The 16,280-nt window shown below is 50.1% G+C and overlaps 3 protein-coding genes across 3 annotated transcripts; 2 read left to right on the plus strand and 1 right to left on the minus strand.

Moving 5' to 3' along the window:
• The first annotated feature begins 205 nt into the window (after positions 1–205).
• On the plus strand, positions 206–6,790 carry LOC115543969 (transmembrane protein 151B). Its single transcript, XM_030356691.1, has 2 exons — positions 206–839; positions 3,643–6,790. The coding sequence occupies exons 1-2, from the start codon at positions 717–719 to the stop codon at positions 5,362–5,364; spliced, it is 1,845 nt and encodes a 614-aa protein (XP_030212551.1). The 5' UTR covers positions 206–716; the 3' UTR covers positions 5,365–6,790.
• Positions 6,791–6,956: 166 nt separating this feature from the next.
• Positions 6,957–12,870, plus strand: lrr1 (leucine rich repeat protein 1). Its single transcript, XM_030356719.1, has 5 exons — positions 6,957–7,454; positions 7,921–8,019; positions 10,608–10,860; positions 11,144–11,618; positions 12,011–12,870. The coding sequence occupies exons 1-5, from the start codon at positions 7,272–7,274 to the stop codon at positions 12,264–12,266; spliced, it is 1,266 nt and encodes a 421-aa protein (XP_030212579.1). The 5' UTR covers positions 6,957–7,271; the 3' UTR covers positions 12,267–12,870.
• Positions 12,866–15,656, minus strand: dnaaf2 (dynein axonemal assembly factor 2). Its single transcript, XM_030356679.1, has 2 exons — positions 13,852–15,656; positions 12,866–13,699 (listed from the first exon to the last, which is right to left on the minus strand). Exons 1-2 carry the CDS (start codon positions 15,541–15,543, stop codon positions 13,073–13,075), a joined length of 2,319 nt encoding a protein of 772 aa, XP_030212539.1. The 5' UTR covers positions 15,544–15,656; the 3' UTR covers positions 12,866–13,072.
• Between the last annotated feature and the right edge of the window lie 624 nt (positions 15,657–16,280).

Below are 16,280 nucleotides of genomic sequence, written 5' to 3' on the forward strand. Positions count from 1 at the left end.
TACAATATCTTTGATATAATAAAAAGATCAACATTCAACTCACAAATTCTGTCTCATGTTCTGCACACACGCACACACACACACACACACACACACACACACACACACACACACACACACACACACACACACACACACACACACACACACACACACACACACACACACACACACACACACACACACATACACACACTCAGACACTCACACAGATGCGCACGCGTACATCTATGACACACAGGCACGCGCTTTCACTGTGGGACTTTCTCGCGTTACCTTCGCTACGAGCCTTCAGGACATTGGACAGCTCTGTGATCATGCATCTACAGATTGATCTAAATTCAATATGCATCGTATTTTAATATCGATCGAACATCTACATCTGAAGGAGGCTGCAGCGTGGGCGTCTATACATCCGAACGGATTCGTTATCTAGCAGCCTGCTTCTCTATTCCTCTATCCTCGCTTCCTTGTCATACTGTCATGGTCAATTTGCTTTGCCTCTGCTGCGGCGAAATCCCACAACCCCGCCCCCCCCAGTCCTCCCAGTCGGGAGCACCGCGGGATCCCCGGTTCCCGATTATGCAGCAGCTTGGCTCGGGCCCAGCGGCTCTGGGGCGGAGAAGGGAGCAAGAGGAAGCAAAGAAGGAGAGGCTCATCCCAAAGCAGGCTAATAAACGCGAGTGATAGGGGCTCGGCGATGAGTGAAGTGCAGCATGTTTTCCCCCGATGCAGACAGTGAGACCACTGCGGAAGGAACAGCGGCCAGTAGACCGAACGATGAGGAGGATGAGGGGGAAGAGGAGGAATCACCGGTTAACATTGAAGTCCCAGAGGAGGTAAGTATTAAACAATACGTTCTCAAATCAATACTATTGATTTGAATTTGACTATTGTTATTGTTTCATTGGTTTCGGGAGGTGCAACTGTAGACTAAATTATCATCATTCGGTGATTCCAACTGAAGTAGGCGAGAGTGTAACTGTGAGCCAGAGGTGAACGTGAATGATGATTTTATCTTCTTATGTATGAAAATAGCATACCCTGCACACAAGCCAAATGATGCATGATGCAAAATAAGTGAAGTTATCGACGTGTTTTTGAAATGTGAAATTGACCATAACTTTGTCCGCCTAATAAACTCCATACCATCTCCCTTACATATACTTTTTTTAATGTCCTCAAATGTCCCAGCTTACCACTTCATCTGATGAAACAACGTGAAAAGCGTTTGCGCTTGCTGGAACTGTAAAATATATTGTTGATTGTGTACGAATTAGTGAAAGCTCTGCTATTTTTCTTGTTCACGGATAAGTGTGATTTACTGTAGTGTGTGTGTATGTGTGTGTGTGTGTGTGTGTGTGTGTGTGTGTGTGTGTGTGTGTGTGTGTGTGTGTGTGTGTGTGTGTGTGTGTGTGTGTGTGTGTGTGGGTGCGTGTCTTGGTGTGCGTGTGTCTGTGTGTCTGTTTGAGGGTGTGCACATGCGCGTGTGTGTTTATCCATGGCCCATAAACCTACACTGCTGTCAAGGAGTAATTACTAGGGTTCCATCTGCAGAGACGTCTGCAGCCAACCGTAGAAATACAGCAGCCAGCATTTGACTCTGAATTGTCTTCCTGTGTAAGACAGTAAAGATGTATAGCTTTACAGTTTTTTTTTCTTTATGGAACACTGATATCCTCTCCGATAGGCAGTTCTCAGAACACAACCTAATATAGACTATCGTTATCTGAGAAGGACATTCAAAGTCACATGTATTTTTACCAGTGAATTGACATGATGTGAACCACTGGGTTAGCCCTCTCATACACCCGGTCAGTGGGAACCTTCAGGGGCAGAGAGAAAATAAAAATACAGTCGAAGAGAAAGCTCCAGGGGTTGTTTCCCTCTTTAGAAATACATCAACACAGTTAAAAAATAGAGAAGAAAAAAAAGAGATACCTTTCCATGTCTGTTTGCCTCTATCTCTCTCTGGGGCCCACTGCAAATAAGAGAAGAGCAGAGACACCTGCGGAAGAAACCCATTGTGTGTCAGTGCAGGACAGTAAAGCAGGGCTGGGTGTCCCCATAAATCCTTGGCTGAAACAACAGAGGTAGCCTGAACCAGCCTCTCCGCTATCACTGCGTAAGGCTTGCCTGCCCCTGGCCGCAGCCTGATTGGCCCCCCATTGATGAGGTTCTGCTGACATGTTGACAGTACAATGGGTAGTGCCATGTCACTCTTAACCGCAACTACCAAGGCCATATCCTTATTAAATGTAAACAATAAATCCCGGAGATTTATCTAGCTGTAGTTTTTATATCAGAATCAAATTCAGAAAGCTATATTGCCAATATTACAAGACAGATGTAAGTCGTTTTTTCTTTGGTGCATTCATAAAACAAGACAGGCAGCAACAACAATATCCATCCATCTTATATAAGTGAATTATCATTAGCAAGCGACTGGGTTTTACAGGAGCACCAGCCATAGCTTTGGGGTATTCGCCTCTGCTAAATGAAAGATATTTGATGCTGCTGCTCGTCAGCTTGTAGGACGTTAACCACATCATTCTCTGCACGTGGGTCTTTATTGATGCCCGGGCCTGGAGGCTGTTGGTCCATTGAAATCTGTGTCCATGTGCATCATGTTTTCATTTGTTGTCAATGTTATGCGCGAGTGGCATTTCATAAACATTGTTTGTGAAATGATTTGCAGATTTTGTATTCTGTATGCTAGAAACATCGTCTAGATTTGTTCTGAAAGTATTATAGCTTTGAACAATTTAAATTCCATAATTTGTTTAAATATTTCTCCAAAAACACTTTGTGCAAAGTGCTAAATATTTCCTTATTTCAAAATCTGCTAAATTAGCACAATCCAATTTTTAAGATGGCCAATTAGCTATTAGTCCCTGGTTACGTTGTATTTGACAACCAGTTGATTGGGAGCCCAGGGAGCAGCATGGAGATGATGAACAACACTACTGTAGCACAGCTTGGTTTCATTACCTTCAAGTGGACTCTGTGAACTCTCCTCATCCTAATTTACTGTCTGATTACACTTTTAAAAGCTCAGCAATTTACAGTGCAGCCATATAATTGGCATAGCTGCAAAGTTATCGCTGCCATCTTTTTCAGAAGTGCCCATTCCTCATGGCTGCTTCGCTTTCTCTCCCTCTCCATACCCCCCACCTGGCCGGACTCATTGCTTCAACTGTCTCTGTCTTTCACCCTTGCCCCCTTCTCCTCTATGTCCCTCTCCCCCTCTCTCTATGTCTCCCTCTCTCCCTGTCTCCATCTCTGCCTGTTTCCCGGTCTCCCTGTCTCCCTGTCTCTCTAGCACCTTCTCTCTCTGTCTCCCTATCTCTCTCTCACCTTCTCCCTCTGTCTCCCTGTCTCCCACTCACCTTCTCTCTGTCTCCCTCCCTCCACGTCTCCATGTCTCTCTGTCTCCATGTCTCCCTGTCTCCATGTCTCCCTGTCTCCCTCTAACCTTCTCTCCATTTCTTCCTGTCTCCATGTTTCCCTGTCTCCATGTCTCCATGTCTCCCTGTCTCCATGTCTTCCTCTCTCCCTCTTTCCCTGTCTCCCTGTCTCCATGTCTCCCTGTCTCCCTGTCTCCCTGTCTCCACATTTCCCTGTCTCCATGTCTCTCTGTAGCAACACCCCGTCAAGCAGTCCCTGGGCGCGTGCGTGTGCCGGGAGTCCCACTGGCGCTGCCTGCTGCTCTCCCTGCTCATGTACGGCTGCCTGGGCGCTGTGGCCTGGTGCCAGCTGGCCCGCATCACCAAGATCAGCTTCAACTCGGCGCTCACCTCCTCCTTCGCCTCCCCCATCACCTCCTCTCTGCGGGGCGGAGCCTCCGGCGTGGGCATAGGGGGAGGAGGAGGAGGAGGAGGAGGGGGGCACTCCATGATCTACCACGACAGCCCCTGCGCCGACGGCTACCTCTACATCCCCCTGGCCTTCCTCAGCATGCTGTACGTGGTGTACCTGCTGGAGTGCTGGCACTGCCGCGCCCGCAGCGACCTGCAGTCGCGGGCCGACGTGGACGGCGTGTACGAGCGCGTGCTGCGGATGCGGGCGGCGCGGCCCTGCGTCTGGTGGAAGGCCATCAGCTACCACTTTGTGCGGCGCACGCGGCAGGTGACGCGCTACCGCAACGGCGACGCCTACACCACCACGCAGGTGTACCACGAGCGCGTCAACACGCACGTGGCCGAGGGCGAGTTCGACTACGGCCGCTGCGGCATGCGGGACGTGTCGTGCGACCTGCGCGGCCTGGAGCGCCACCCCGCCACCCGCCTGCGCTTCACCAAGTGCTTCAGCTTCGCCGGCGCCGGGCCCGAGAACTCCTACCTCAACCAGCGCTCCCGCTTCTTCTCGGAGATCGAGGGCATGGACGACTACATGGAGGCCCGCGAGGGCATGCAGCTGAAGAACGTGGACTTTAAGGAGCACCTGATCGCCTACCTGGACCCCGAGCGCCCCCCCTGGTACACCTCCCAGCTGGCCTTCTGGATGGCAGCACTGCTGATGCTGTCCTGGCCGCTGAGGGTGCTGATGGAGTACCGGACCTCCTACGTCCACTACCGCATCGAGAAGCTGTTCGGCCTGGAGTACAGCTACAGCAGCCCCTCCCCCGACGACGAGGACGTCCCGGCCCGGCCCGGGGGCGCCGGCTGCGGCATCCCCCGCGTGGACACCTGCGACAGCACGGAGCTGGAGTGGCACATCCGCTCCAACCACCAGATCATCCCCAGCTACTCCGAGGCCGTGCTGTTCGACCCCGAGGCCGCGGACCCCGGGGCGCCGTGCGGGGCAGGCGACACCCCCGTCGGGGACCCCGACGACGACACGCCCTCCACCAACCGCCACCTGCTGGACGGCGCGGGCCGGCAGCGCGCCGCCGCCGCCGCCCCGGGGGGCTACGGCGCCCTGCTGAGCGCGGAGGACTGCGAGCGCTGCTCCCAGCGGCAGAGCCGGCACGGGGGGGCGGGCGAGGTGGGGGGGCGGCGGCGGACCCTCACCAGCTCCAGCTGCTCCTCCCTCTTCTCGTGCCGCGGGGGCCTGCTGCACTCGCGCCTCTCGCTGGACACGTCGCGCTTCTCGCTGTGCCGCATGTACGGCTCGCGCCGCACGGTGGGGCTGTGGCGGAGCCGCAGCAGCACGCTGACCGACCGCTGCTGCGCCGACCGCCGCTGCTGCCGCTCTGACTCCAGCCGGCTGGCGCTCAACGAGAGCCCGCCCACGTACCGGGACGCACGCTTCTTCCCCGTGCTCATCGTGCACCGGCAGGAGGGCTGCGGCGGCGAGGAAGACCGCGACGTGCGGCGCTACTTTGTGAGGCGCGGCTCCTGCTGCGTGGAGACCTCGCTGTGAGGGTCCCGCTGCGTTGAGACCTCGCTGTGAGGGTCCCGCTGCGTTGAGACCTCGCTGTGGGGTCCCGCAGGCCAACCTGGGGAATGCTTAGGGACCATGGGAAAATATTTTTTAAGTAGGGTTGGAGTTTGAAATTCTGATGTGTTTCTATTGTAATATATACAGTAATCAATATTCTGTTTCCTTCATGTGGATTACTCCAGGTTGGGGTTAGTATGGTATCTATGTATGGTGTAAAAGTGCATTGTAACATCCTATCATGTAACAAAGTCATATTCACCCTCTGACAGCATTTTCAGGAAGCAAGCATTCAGGAAGGTTCTCTGATTTCACGGCCCATGAAATGAGAGCAATGCTGAGCTCATAGCTGCTTTCACGGCTCATAAACATGGTGGGGGAGATAACCACAGAACGTGTTATTCTGATGTGCTACATGTGTGTTTGTGTGGAGGAACTTGTCGAGGGTAGAAGGGGGGCATGTTGAGGGCCCTGCAGGAGGAACTGGGTGTGCATGCTGTTGTTACCAAAGATCCTGTCTGTCAGTCAAGCGGAGGACGATAGATTGAGACCAAAGGCCTTCAGGTTGATGGAAGTTTACTGTCTTCCCTCCCCCCCATGCATTTGTTTGGGTAATATATATGTAATAAAGATGAACATGTCTTGCCAGAATGAATGCTATTCAAAAGATTGGCTCATGAATAAGGACTTTACATACAATATTTATTTAATTTCATTGTAGCATTTTTTGCATTTCCAGAAATGTGCTGTGTGGGAAGGAGGAAAACGAGGTGAATCCCACGTGCATCCATTCATTTAGCTTAATGCTCTTTGTATTGCGCTCAATGTGGTTCACATTCTTCCACAACCACACACACACATAAATCCTATTCAGAATCACGATTGGAGGCTGGTGCATGATAAAGGAAACATAAAGGCTTAATATTCAGCCAATTCAGCTGTAAAATGACAAACGACTTGTTAGCAATGCTCACAATTTGTATGGAGACTTAACATGTTGCTGAAGTAATAATAAAAACAAAATGAAAACAATGTACAAAATAATCACAATAATTGATTGTGTGTGTGTGTGTGTGTGTGTGTGTGTGTGTGTGTGTGTGTGTGTGTGTGTGTGTGTGTGTGTGTGTGTGTGTGTGTGTGTGTGTGTGTGTGTGTGCGTGTGCGTCTGTCCAATAGCAATTGAATGCTATATTTCCTCAGATTATCTACATAAAGTCTCATTTTCAGGAATTAGGGTCCAAACAACTATACATATGTCAGCCGCTAGATGGCGCTATAGGTATTCAGAAAATGGAATTTCAGTACCGTGTCTCAACGCTAAAATGCAATAATGTAAAATATCTCTTAATCTTCCATTATATCGCGTATTATAATCGTATATGTATGCCATGCATTCATTTCGTCATAATTAGCATACATGTTTTGGAAATAGTTGTACATGAAAAAGAACAATCTCAGTTGTTTGGCTCGAATAAGAGAGCGTTCGATTAGAGACTCCGGGTCAGAGTAGGAGGGCGGGCGGTAGAAGTCCTCCTGTGTTCGCGCGCCACCTTTTGTAACAAGCGCTCCTCTAACGTCACTTCCCTAGCGCGGGATGGTATCCTATGCAGCTGTCCGGTAGAAGTAAACAGCACTGTTTTGGTCTAGTTTAATTCAATTAATCGATAAATTCAACGCGTTACATCTTAAAACGTGGGGTTAGTTCTCAACGACCTTCTGACGGGTGATCTGCTGAGAGGGACTGGGTTGTTTTGTTCCGCGGTGGAACCGCGAGGCGTTGCTGTTCACCCCATGAACGCGTTCTGCTGGAGCTTCTGATGTATTAAAACTTTAAATCCATCTCTTCATCGGTGTCCCACCGGCCTCTCATACTCGTTCTGACTGGTGCCATGAAGCTACAGTGTGATGTCGAGGTCGTCAACCGCATGCTCCCCTCGTTCGGTATGAAGAACCGAGGGAAGGGCGCCCGAGCGGTACTCTCAATCGGGAAGCACCTGGACAAAACCACCCAGAGGACCAGCGTCTACATGATCATCTGCACGGCCAAGGACAGGACAGGCTCCAAGTACAAGGTCGAACGTCCCTGCCCATTTGCAGCACCTATGTGATCCATCTCTAGTGTTATGTCGCCTCAGGAGGAAGAGCGGGTTGGCTGGTAACTGGAAGGTTCCTGGTTCAATCCCCGGCTCCTCCTGGCTCCTGAGTGTCGAAGTGTCCCTGAGCAAGGCACCTAACCCTTAATGCTGGCTGTCGCCTTGCATGGCTGACACCGCTGTCGTCGATATGTGAATATGTGCATGAACAGGCGCTTTGAGTGGCCACTTGGTTACAAAATTGCTATATAAATGCAGTCCATTTACCATCTGCCATTGACCATGATTAATTATAACTATCTTGTTCTAGTGTTGTGGAAGTTATCCAGATGATGTTGTGTAAGGGGGGTCATCCTTCCAAGGAAATAGATTGTGTGTTCTCGCACAACTGTGTGTGTTCTCACGATCAGCCCCATTCTCACACTGTTCTTCTTACACTCTGCAGCTGAAGGACAACATTGAGAAGTTCTTCACGCGGTTCGTCGAGGAGGGCAAAGCCACCGTCCGGATCAAAGAACCAGCTATTGACATATGTTTGAGCAAGGTACGAGCAGTGGTACAATGTAGAGATTCAATCTCTGCCCTATGCTCCTATGCAAATACAAGGCCTCTTCAGGTGGCAAACACAACTACTCTGTCAAAGAAAATAGCACCTTATGTAAGATAGCAGAGGTGGGGGTAAGTCATTCATGTGCAAGTCACAAGCAAGTCTCAAGTCATAACCTTCAAGTCTCAAGCAAGTCCCAAGTCACTGTGGTGAGAATCAAGCAAGTCACAAGTCAAGTCATTGCTCAGGTCAAGCAAGTCACAAGTCAAGTCATACAAAAATCTGATGATCTAACCCAGTTTCCACATTTAAAAATCGGTAAAGAGAGTGGTTCATAAGTTGAGTTTTATTTCAACATTAACAATAACAATGTCTTAACAATAACAATAACTCAAACTATTCAAAACATTCCAAAACCATTATGTGCATAGTTTGAAAAAGTTTTTTATGATCATTACCTCCAACCTATGAACAGAATCAAATATAACCTCTAGGTAGCTGTATACGACAACAGTTCAAGTCAATCACTCAATCTCCCTACATGTTGTAGAATATTATTTGCAACACATGGCATCAGACATGAAAAAAAATGAATATTTCAAAAGTAATATCACATACACATACTGTAGGAAGGGGAAATAGTAATACACAAGCCTAAAAGCTGGTAGCAATCTTGCTGCCTCGCAACATACATCGACTTACAATGCATTGCATTTGCAAAAAAATCATTTGCCAGTACTTTGTCACTGAGTTCTGAATGATGCGGTCACATTATCACCCCACCATGGCTGAACACACGTTCAACAGGTGCACTTGATGCAGGGACTGCTATAACTCGTACCTCCACCTTGAACAAAAAGACACTTAAAACCACTGAGTTAGAAGTAGCCTACTGACATGAAAATTAAACAAGTTAATCATCTGTGGAACGGGCAGGGCTCGAAAAACTCCAGCCAATGATTTTCAGAAACACCGAGTGGCATTGGACAGTAAGTACGTCAATCAAACGGTCGTACTGCACTCCCCCTCCCCCCGCGTGTGACCTCTTCGTGCACGTGCACGTACTCAAAGCTCGTGACCCAGAGCAAGCTTCTGTTTGTTGTTATCCTGCGGTAGCTACTGGAGCTAGTTTACTAGCCAATCCACATTTGGACCTAGCGCTAGAATACAACCCTAAACTCCAACCTAGCTAGCCTGCCCTGGCCCACTCTCGCGCATCTGTGTTCGCGCTCTTGTGTGATTGCGCGTCCATGTACTTGGAATGGGTGGAGTCAGAGTCAGCGTTGAAGGAGAGGGGGTAGGACCATTTGAGTTGCGTCTTTTCAAAATCTGCTGGCGTATCGCAAATCACATATCTAACCTATAATCTAACTTTAGAAAAGTCATTTCGAGTCATCTGTCTCAAGTCTAAGTCAAGTCTCAAGTCATGAAGACCAAGTCAAAGTCAAGTCGTGTCTTTTATCAGTGTTAGTCAAGCAAGTCTCAAGTCCTCAAATTTGCGACTCGAGTCTGACTCGAGGTAAGTCATGTGACTCGAGTCTCCCATGTCTGTAAGATAGTAACGGAGAGAGTGACATCTTTCAAAGACAAAGGGGTACACAGCACATGTGCTGATTCTGTTGGTTTGTATAAGTAACAAAACACTTATTGATGGAGAAACAAATGTCCTTGCGACAATGCTCCATACATGAATACTGTATGCTGTGTCAGTCACATTGTCTAATTCTGATGGACCTTTGCTGACTGTGTGGTACTTTCTTGCTCCACTGTGATGGACAGCTCGTTATCGACTACCTTTTGTCACGCGTCGATGCAGTGCCATTGTGACCTTTCACCTGTATCTACACACAGTTCCCTGCTACTGGCGACCTGTTACCCAGATACACAGTTCAATGCCGTATCTGAGCTCTGCTGAATACAAACACGGATGGTCGTTGCCATCGGTCTCCCCCAGATATGTACACAGTTCAGGACCTTTGGTGAACTCTACGCCAGACATAACACACCAAACATAGGACGCATCACCTCATCAGTGCACCCACTAACACACTTTGAATACAAAAATGAGTTGCATTCCTCTGGGCATTGGAAAGGCAAAAAACACTCTAAAAACCTACATGCTTTGCAAGGCCAATTATATGTTCATAAATAGGACACAGAATGTGTGTCAAGATATTTTCTCTTACTAAATGTAGGTTGGTTTGTCATGCCAGCGTTGCCCTTCACCGGCACCATGGAAACGTAGCAGCGGCGCAGGCATGTACACGTACTGCTGTGTGAGCAGCTCAAAGCGGTGAAGGATAATGGTAAATGGGCTGCATTTATACAGTGCTTTTCTACACTGGCCACCCACAGTGCTTTACAATATTGCCTAACATTCAGCCGTTCATGCACTCATTCACACACCGACGGCGGCGTCAGACAGCCATGCAAGGCGACTGCCAGCTTGTCGGGAGCAGTTAGGGTGAGGTGTCTTGTGCTAGTTCGAGCCGGGATCGAACTAGCAACCTTTAGGTTACCAGCAAACCTGCTCTACCTCCTGAGCTACATGCCGGGTAACACCTGGTTCATGTGATGTTTCGCAGGCCGACGCCAACAGCCTGAAGAGCTTCCTCTTCGCTGCGCGGCTGGCCGACCGCGGTAGCGACACCAGCAGCCTCCCGCTGGCCACCCTGACCCCGGTCCGCGCCCGCGACGTGGAGAAGCCCAAGAAGAAGCTCACCATCGTCTCCAAGAAGGACTACCCGCTCGCCTCCAGCTTCCCCTACTCCCTGGAGCAGCTGCAGGTGTCCTACTGCAAGCTCTCGCGCGTGGACATGAGGATGCTGTCCCTCAAAGGTACGAACCTGGGAACTATGGGGGGGGGGGGGGGGTCCTAAAAGAGCTGATATGGGCTAGGAAGCTTCCTTAAGGAGGCCTACAGGTAGGCTGCAGACCTTATGAGCTCAATCCCCAAACTTTTAGCTCTGACTTGAAACCCCCTAACCACCGCATTATCATTCCCACTCTTTACAATTGAACTATAACCTCTGCATTCTGATAAAAAGGGCCTCCCCAAAAGCCTCTGGAATACAAATATGTTCCTAGGATTGAAGTTGACTCTTTCATTACTTTTGTCCAGCTCTTCGTAAGCTGGACCTCAGCAACAACCACATCAAGAAGCTCCCGGCCACCATCGGGGACCTGGGCTGCCTCGCCGAGCTCATCCTGCACAACAACCAGCTAGAGAGCTTCAGCGAGGCCCTGTGCCTGTCCACCCTGCAGCGCACCCTCCAGCACCTGGACCTCAGTCAGAACCGCCTGAAGGGCCTGCCCTCCCAGTTCTCCCAGCTCCGGGAGCTGGTCAACCTCAAGCTGGACGACAACAAGCTCCAGTGGCTGCCCTTCCGCGTGGGCCGGCTCTCCAAGCTGAGGTTCCTGTCGGCCGCGCACAACCAGCTGGCCCTGCTGCCCGGCGACTTCCGCAGGCTGAGCCTGGAGAACCTGGACCTGTTCGGGAACCCCTTCGCCCCGCCCAACCCCCTGGACCACAGCATCCACCTCACCTTCCCGCTGTCGCTCCAGGAGCTGGCCAGCAGGGCGGTGGTCAACCTCAGGTGAGCAGCAGCTGGCCAGCATCTTGTCACCCGTATCCTGAGTCCCTCTGCAGTAAGCCGGTGCAGTAACCCTCCTCCCTCTCTGACGGTTCTAGGCCCGTGCCGACCTAGTGATACCACTGGGAAAAACACAGCTGCTCATTATTGATTACGTGCAGACCCTTCTGCTAAGGTTGTGCAATGCCATTGGTGACCCTTCACCTGGATTTAAACACATTGCAATGTGTCATCGGGTCCTCCACATTGCTGAAGGACACGTGACCCACTTTCCATGCAGTTAATGGCTAAAGTGATAAACTCAATATATGTCCAAAGTGTCGTCAATGTTATTTTGTCAACACGTTTTCCCCGAATACTAAACCCCTCGATCTCCTGCTCCCCCCCCGCCCCAGGGTGCCGTACGGACCGCAGCACCTCCCCGCCCACCTCTGCCGGGACCTGGAGGTCTCCAAGGCCTGCGACTGCGGCGGCGCCTGCGTCAGCTTCTTCATCCAGACGGCGGTTAGCATGAACCTGCACCAGGTGTCTCACACGGTGGTGCTGGTGGACGACATGGGCGGGACCGAGGCCCCGGTGCAGCAGCACTTCTGCTCGCTGTCCTGCTACTCCCAGTTCCTCGACAACTGCCTCCAGAGGGGCGGGCGGTAGGGTGGACCCCCAGGAGGGTGGGCTATGATGGACAACATGCCCCAGACCAAAGCCTTATTTCCAGGCTTTTGTTTCTTGAAAATGTTACTTTTGGGACGTTGATGTTGTCGGCCACGTGACATCGTTTTTCCAGATGCGATGGACGAGAGGGATTTTTACAATGCTGCATAATTCAGAGGGATCCTGGCTGCTCTCTTCCTAGCGGTGATGTGATGCAAAGGACAGACTCTATTATCGAAAGCACTCCGCACCGCCTGCATCCTCATTCCACCTCCTCCGACCAAACACGTCTTGCTTGCACTTTGATGGTTGGAACACACACACACACACACACACACACACACACACACACACACACACACACACACACAGACACACAGACACACAGTTCTATTATCTTCTTGATACTATAAGTCATGGTTTCTTTCCTCATTCAATTGCGAAATGCAGATCATCATTCTGCCTCGCCCTACTTCTGTGAAGTAAGAAATCAGAGATATTCATCTTGCTTTCCTCAACCGGATATGTATTTTTGTCAAACAGTGTTTGTTTTTACTGAGCAATTATTTTAAATATATGAAAAATAAATACATAAAACGGGTGATTCAAGATATTTATTCATTCGTTCTAAACAAAAATCAATCAATCAAGCAATTACTTTTTTACGTCACTACAGCATGTGAGAAATATTACATACAAGTTATGGAATATTCTTCCATCATGGGATTCATCCCTTGTCATTTACCAAGGACAGCTATGTGCTTTAATGGCATTTCTGCTAATTAGATCACCTCAAAGCTCGTCATTTAGTCCAGTTCATACAGAAGGGAGTTGTGGAAGCTTAGGCCAGCGGACGTGGCGTGATCACTGATGATGGTCTCCTGTCCGCTCTCATCCATTTCCCTCAACAAAGGCTGTGGAGGCTTTCTAGAGAATACAGGCTCTGACCCGTTCTGCCCGGGTGGGGAATCCTCCTGATGCTCCTCTTCCTCTGTGGCGCTCACCGGACCGACCGGGACAGCGTCCATTGAGTCCTCCTGATGCTCCTCTTCCTCTGTGGCGCTCACCGGACCGACCGGGACAGTGTCCGCTGAGTCCTCCGGATGCTCCTCTTCCTCTGTGGCGCTCACCGGACCGACCGGGACAGTGTCCGCTGAGTCCTCCTGATGCTCCTCTTCCTCTGTGGCGCTCGCCGGACCGACCGGGACAGTGTCCGCTGAATCCTCCTGATGCTCCTCTTCCTCTGTGGCGCTCACCGGACCGACCGGGACAGAGTCCGCTGAATCGTCCTTCTTTAACTGATCCTCTGCGCTCGCTGTAGGAACATTGGGGCTCATCTGGTGGTTCCTGTCTTCAGAGTTCAGTAACTCGGACGATCCTGTGGCTTCACTGCTGGTGGACTTGCCATCGGATACAAGCTGAGGCGCTGTGTACTAGGACAAGGACAAGAGAAACATTAATACAGGGGGAAAAAATATACATTTTATATTGTAAAAAATAATGACTTTTATAATAAATCCTTTAATAAACTTGCATTGTGCTACCTTGTTCTGAACCAATGGCTACATTGTTGATAATTTCTCACCTCAGTACTTGAAGTGCCTTGCAGATGTTCCTTCTCTGCACAGGTACCTGTGTCTCCCTTGGTCCCTGTGTCTCTCTCTATCCCAGTGTCTCCCTCTGTCCCAGTGTCTCCCTGCGTCACCATTTCTCTCTGTGTTCCTGTGAGTGTCCCCGTCAGTATCCTCATGTCTTCCGGTGTCCCTGTCTCTTCGTCCGCTTCGGTTCTTTTGCTGTTCCTTGAGTGGAAGCTGCTTTCTGAGGTTCCGCTGTTTTCGCCTGTGTTGTCTTCTAGGACTTTGAAGCTCTTTTGGGTATGAGGTGGAACTCCGTTCCTGTTATCAGCAGTCTCACTGGGGTTGTCTTCAGTGTAGGAGGCAACATGCGTGGTAGGAACGTCTTTTCTGCGTGGGCTTCCTGCCTGCTCTTCAGTATCACAGCCCCCAACCTCTCTGGCGTCAGCGCTCTCCCGCTCAGGTCCAACCCCCCTCTCCCGTTGGCCCTCTGAACCCTCACTCTTCTGCTCCGTTTCTTCCTTTTCCAGTTCCTCCTGTTCATCCATCTCACTCGTTCTGTTCTGAATTTCCCCATTTTGTGTCGCTTCCGTCAGGCGGGGCCCAAAGCTGAGGTCAACCGTCTGGACCAGAGGAGAAACAGGCAGGGTGATGGTGAGCTGCCCGTTCTGTGTGTTGAACTTGGCCCCTCCCCTGTCCTCGTCCACGGGGTACGCTAGGGGGAGCTCAAGCCTGTAGGCCGGCCTCTTGCACTCCACCCTGAGGGTCTTCCCCAGGACCTCCAGGCTTGTGTCTTTGGCCGACTTTAGAAGGGGCATGTCCACAGTGACCACGATCTCTCCAGGCCTGGGGCTCTGGGCGGAGTCCCGGGAACATCTGAAGTCCTGCAGGTCGATGAAGGATCTGTACTTCAGCTTGTAGTGGGGTGTGGTCGGAGCGCCAGGCTTTGGGGATTCGGTGACGAAGCTTCTTGGTGTGGACTCCTCTCTGGTTTTTGCACCGGCTGCAGGCTGGTTTGCGGCTCCGCTGGGAGGGTCTTTATAGGGGAAGGGGAAGGCCAGAGGGTCTGGACTCGCCGGGGGGTCTTCAGTCTGGTAGCCGGGGATGGGCTTCCGGATCACGGAGGGCTGGGGGGTCCCCTTATACTTGGTGGCCAGCACTTTTACGTTGTTCTGATCCAGTCGTACTTTAAACCCGTCTTGGATTCCCTGAATGGCGGTGCTGTCCACCATGTCCATAAATTCTCTGTTCTTGCTCGCCATGTGAATAGTGTCCGGGTGGAAGATCACATCATAGATCATGAACTTGTTTCCTTTGGGGTCTCTCTCTGGTCTCCCAGGGTGCAGACTGTGGGGCAGAGACCAATGCTGTCCTCTTTTGCCATCATCTGATACCCCCCATTTAAACTCACACTTACCGACCTTTTCATTGGCGCAAATGTTGACGAAGCATTTCTGTTTCCCGTTGACGCTCGTTTTGAGCGCTCTGAAAGGCTGTGGATGGATAAACTCGATGGCGTTTCCCCTTTCCTCCTCCAGCAGTTTGATCTCCTCCTCGTACTTCTTCTTACATTCGGGGTCGGATAATTCCTTGGCGTATTCGAGCAGCAAACCTCTGAACTTTTCGTCTTTAAAGGCCGCTGAGAACCTGTCGACTTCGTCCTTCGTCATGTTTAACTCTTTTATCTTGTCTCCGATCTCCATGTTGTTCACCTTATCAAACTCGTATTCTCTAAAAAGCAAAGTTATATCAATCACCCACCAGCCCTTCACGAGGAAGTGTAGGGCCACAAAACACGCTACAGGTCAAGCCACTCCGTTTGTTGACGTAGCTATGGCAACACGCGGGCCAATCGGCTCTCAGTACAACAGAACAACCAGAAATACAATTAAGTGATGCATCTTGTATTATTTATACGTATAAATTATATATTGTGATATATGAATAAATAAATTCAAATTCAAATTATATAAATGCATAAATATAACTAACGACTAAGTAGGCCTATTCTTCTTTTAAGTTATTCTAATTCATACAAATATTTACGCTTGACTGGGTCTACCCAGAGCCATTTAGAGATAATTTCTCTATATGAGTCTGTGTCTAGCTATTTAGTTGATAAGTGTTGTTTAATTCTTGGTAAAGATGAATCATTGCCTCTAGATGTCACTGTTCTCCGGGCAGCGGCCCGACGGGGCGTGTGTTCCCGGAGAGAGCTGATTGGTCGCACCCCCAGACTGTGTCATTACTCGGAATTCAGTGATCGCCGTTTTTGTTTCTCTTGCGGTGCTTGTTCACCAAGGGACACGGGCTATGCCTGTGGAAGACTTGATGCGTTCTAACCACCTAACAATTTCATCTTGAGTATTAAGTTCATAATGTCCTTTAGGTTCGTGGGGAAACATTGAGTCCTTACTTTTTGTCCTGATTCCCATTTATT

This window comes from Gadus morhua, chromosome 5 (assembly GCF_902167405.1).
Source record: "Gadus morhua chromosome 5, gadMor3.0, whole genome shotgun sequence".
In the NCBI taxonomy this organism is placed as follows: Eukaryota; Metazoa; Chordata; class Actinopteri; order Gadiformes; family Gadidae; genus Gadus; species Gadus morhua.

Bases quoted from the DNA above. Each gene is read 5' to 3' on its own strand.
- LOC115543969 (XM_030356691.1), top strand. From the start codon at position 717: ATGTTTTCCCCCGATGCAGACAGTGAGACCACTGCGGAAGGAACAGCG. The intron at 840-3,642 runs GTAAGTATTAAA...GTCTCTCTGTAG, and splicing joins ACATTGAAGTCCCAGAGGAG to CAACACCCCGTCAAGCAGTC.
- lrr1 (XM_030356719.1), top strand. From the start codon at position 7,272: ATGAAGCTACAGTGTGATGTCGAGGTCGTCAACCGCATGCTCCCCTCG. The intron at 8,020-10,607 runs GTACGAGCAGTG...GATGTTTCGCAG, and splicing joins TTGACATATGTTTGAGCAAG to GCCGACGCCAACAGCCTGAA. The intron at 11,619-12,010 runs GTGAGCAGCAGC...CCCCCGCCCCAG, and splicing joins AGGGCGGTGGTCAACCTCAG to GGTGCCGTACGGACCGCAGC.
- dnaaf2 (XM_030356679.1), bottom strand. From the start codon at position 15,543: ATGGAGATCGGAGACAAGATAAAAGAGTTAAACATGACGAAGGACGAA. The intron at 13,700-13,851 runs GTGAGAAATTAT...TCCTTGTCCTAG, and splicing joins AAGGCACTTCAAGTACTGAG to TACACAGCGCCTCAGCTTGT.